The 4,000-nt window shown below is 40.6% G+C and overlaps 1 protein-coding gene across 1 annotated transcript; it reads right to left on the reverse strand.

The window, feature by feature from the left end:
- Window positions 1–631: 631 nt before the first annotated feature.
- MC5R (melanocortin 5 receptor) lies at window positions 632–2,702 on the reverse strand. Its single transcript, XM_010288052.1, has 2 exons — window positions 2,528–2,702; window positions 632–1,691 (listed from the first exon to the last, which is right to left on the reverse strand). The coding sequence occupies exon 2, from the start codon at window positions 1,607–1,609 to the stop codon at window positions 632–634; it is 978 nt and encodes a 325-aa protein (XP_010286354.1). The 5' UTR covers window positions 1,610–1,691; window positions 2,528–2,702.
- Window positions 2,703–4,000: the final 1,298 nt, after the last annotated feature.

Below are 4,000 nucleotides of genomic sequence, written 5' to 3' on the forward strand. Positions count from 1 at the left end.
CATATAGTCAGGTATGAAAATCCTGTGGTAACACTGCCCTCTCACATAATATGTATTTTATGACAGTAACAGTCATGACTGGAATACAAGGCTGGTGATATGTGCATATGTATTGGTCATAACTGTTCAGCGAGGTACGTTGAACCCTGATAACTGGAGCTACTTCTCTGATGTTGTGTCTTCAGAAAGAAATAGCAAAAAAACTTTTAATTCTGGGAATCAAAATAGGCCAGGTGTAGCTAGGGAGACAAAGAATACCAAAAGAAACATACACAGAGAGGCTGATGGGCTCATTTGCACGGCAGGTCACACTCATGGTGTGTGGCAGAAAGAAAAGGAAGGCTTTCCCTGTATAATCCTCTCATAAAATCCAGTCTTCAGTAGGGTAAATGATATTGAAAATATTCTTTCTCCCCATAATACAGATGCACTGAGTAGCTCCAACCAGCAGTGCGAGTGGGGTGCGTGGAGGGAAAGGTAGGTAAAATCACATATTTAAAAACAGCTTCTAATTGCCGCAGAAATCATGACAGCTGAATGGAGAAAGGTGTTTCATAGGCATTTCAGCAGAATTACAAGATGCAGCAAGATGTTGCATTTCGATTCTCTTCCCTGGTTTAGCTTTGTTTTCTTAACACTTGTTTGACAACCCACAGATCACTCTCAGGCTATAGCAACAAATTATCTCTTTGAAGGTCTTCCTCATTTCCTGGCTACGAAAGGCGTAGATCAAGGGATCAATCACCGAGTTGCACATAATAAGAATGAGGTACATGTTGAAGTGAGACATGAAGCAAACACAGTAGAGGTTTTGAGGGCAGGAGATCATCAGGATGAGATGAAGGAAGAATGGAGCCCAGCAAACAATGAAGATGCCAAGAAGCATAGTCAGAGTGATGGCTCCTTTCATGCTGGTTCTTTGACGGACAGAATTGTACCCAGGCAAAGCAGCTATTTTCTTCACATGAGTACGAGCCAGGAGGAACATATGGATATACAGTGAGATCATGAGGAATAACATGGTAAAAAACATAGTGATGAGACAAATGATCACATAAGTTGATTCATAATAAAGAATGAAGACAATGCCACAGCCCGTGCAAAAGGTCCAGATGCATGCAATAATAAGCCCTGATCTTTTCACTGTCATGATGTTGTGATAACGCAGGGCATAGAAGATAGTGATATACCTGTCTACTGCTATAGCCAGCAAACTGCACATGGAAGCCACCACAGATATGCAGATCATTGAATCAAAGACATTGTCTATATGACGGACAAAGGCATCTTCTATAATTATGTGTCTATTGTTTATTAAGTATATTGTTATGGTCTCCCATGCATTAGACACACTAACCAGCATGTCAGCCACTGCTAAACTGCAAACAAAAAAATACATGGGTGAATGCAAGTTCTTGTTCTTAACTATTGCACATATAACTAAGATATTTTCAAGGAGGCTTACAATGCCCAGAGTTAGGAACACCTCAGTCGCAATGACCACTTGTTCACATGGTGATGACTTGCTCTTGACAGTAGGCACAGTAAAGTTGCTGCCAAAGACACTCAGGTTTAGTTCAGAAATGTACAGTTGAGAGGACGTGTTCATCTCTGGAAGCAAACACGTTCTGTCCTTTCTGAAGTACTTGCCAAGGCATGCGGTAAATGCATTTTCCAAAAGGCAAAAGACCCTGCCAAAAAAAATACAGCATGACGAGAACAGGCAGAAGTTGACAAAACAAATATCACCCATTTCTATTTAATTTGGCTTGTACACATCCTGCCTCTTCCACACCATATTCCTCTACTGAATCTAAATTAACCTCTGATTGGCTCAGAGTTTTTCTACCCATCCTTACTGGGAAATTAAAACCCACAAACTAACAAAGAGATTCATGCACTCTTCATTCATAGTTTTGTTTATTCTATTCGGTATCCCAGAAGTGAGCACAATGTCCTGGAAATTCTGCTGAATACCAAACAACAAATAGTTTTCCAAGTCACAATTCTCAGACCCCAGAAATGCAGGAGAACATACTATTAGGATCAGCAGAACCTGCTCACTTGAACACAATATATAGAAGGTTCAACTATTGACACAATTCAGAACTGAACATTTTCAGTAAAAGATTTAAATGTTTTCCTGACCTTTGTACTTAAGTTCGCATGAACTGTGTTATAAACAGCTTAGCTGTGCAATACTAACATGCCCACTTACAAGCATAGTATTAAACATCTAACCAAGGCAAATCCATACATTTCAGGATACACTAAGGTTACAGAATTGATATGGGTGGAATTATGTCTAAAAATAGGTTTTCTATTCCATATTGTGAGTATCTTATTCAATGCTCTTTCAGTAATGACAGTATTCAGGGCAAGTTGTAAGCTATCAGATTCTTAATAAGGGGAATACTTAAAGTTGATTGTCAGTGACTTGTTGCAAATAAAATTCAAAGCACATCAAGCTAAATCATTTTCAGTTTGTAAAAGTGACCTTTTGTTTGCAATCAAGAATTAACCGTACCTATTTACCAGAGCCGCTCCCTCAGCTGCTCTTCCTCTTCATTGCCCGCAACCTTTCCTCCAGAGAGCAGAAGTTTCAGCCCCACTCCTCACCCAACATCTGGGGCTGGGGACTCCTTGGTGGGAACAGATGACAAAAATAGAGGAAAACGAATGAGTAAATCCATAGAGTCAAGGCTGACCACGTATAAATTACTCACTGTGCAACTGCCTTTTTATAGACACCAAGAAATAACGACTTCAATACTCAAACTGTGGCTCCTCCTCCCCTTCTTTGCCCCTCTGAACTCCTCTTTTCACAGATTTTGTTAGCAAAAGCTTGGTTTTTTACCACCATCTAGTGGTCTTCTCTTGTCTTTCTCAGTGAACGGTGATTCTGATCTAAAAATCATGATGAGCTTTTATAATATTAAAGGAGAAAATGCACTAGGCATGCTCCTTTCCAAAAACATTTCTTTTTAGTTTTCTCTGCTGTTGCTCGTACTCACTGACAATAAGTTCATACTGCAATAATACTCCAAAAGAGGTGAGAGCAGAAGACTTATTGAAGTGGGATGTTATTACTGTTGTAAGCATTTGTCCTATGCTCACAGTTATAATTTTGCCAGAATAAGAGCCACACTGCTACAGAACTCAGAGGACGTACAGTCAAGCCCATCACACCACTTAACAGAAGATGTAGCTCAAGTAATTTGTGTGAAAAAATAGAACAAATAAATGATTGTGTTCCGGTCCCCTTGCTAGAATAGTGATTTCCGTGCAGACGTGGAAGCACGCAGTGCATCGTGCCGGGAGTCAGGGCTTCCCGAGGGGCATGTGAATTCCCCCAGCTTTCACGGGGTCTGAGAGCTGGTAAGCTCAGTGCTCAGTACTGCAATGGCTGAAGTCCCTCTGTGGGTCTACAGCCAGGCAGCCCACACTCATTCTGGGCCTTACCCAAAAGGTGGCAAAATCAGCGTGAGTCTCCTCTTCAGCAAACGGGCTCTGCTTCTGTGCGTAGAAGGACTGAGGGATGCAAAGCACACACCTTCCTGACACTACCAGATGTCCTTTACGTTATCTGCTACTCAGCCAGTCAAATACCATGCAGGATTTGAAGTTAGCTTGACATAAAAAGTCCTTGCTTCTCCAAATCACCACCTTTCCACAAATTAGGGACTTGGGGTTTTTTCGTGGTATATAACAGCTTCAAATGCTTATTTTTAAACTATAGCATTTTTCTTAAAGAATCACCACCAACAAACACAAACTTTATTGCTGTATCCTGTGCCGTTTTTGTGTTTCAGATAGAGTTTATTGTTATAATGCAGCTAAATCCGTATTCCTGGTTATTATATTCCCCAGCAGCTTCCTCTATTGTTACTGGTAGCTTCACTCTAGGGACACTGGGCCGTGGTATGAAATATTCTTGTGTACAAATAGTCCCTGCACCAAAGGAGACAGTGAAAAGCATTTTTATTCATTTGAGTAAAAT

The sequence above is a fragment of the Phaethon lepturus genome, unplaced genomic scaffold, assembly GCF_000687285.1.
Source record: "Phaethon lepturus isolate BGI_N335 unplaced genomic scaffold, ASM68728v1 scaffold4525, whole genome shotgun sequence".
NCBI lineage: Eukaryota > Metazoa > Chordata > Aves > Phaethontiformes > Phaethontidae > Phaethon > Phaethon lepturus.

What these genes read in the sequence shown, in the direction of transcription:
- MC5R (XM_010288052.1), bottom strand. Translation starts at nt 1,609, where the DNA reads ATGAACACGTCCTCTCAACTGTACATTTCTGAACTAAACCTGAGTGTC.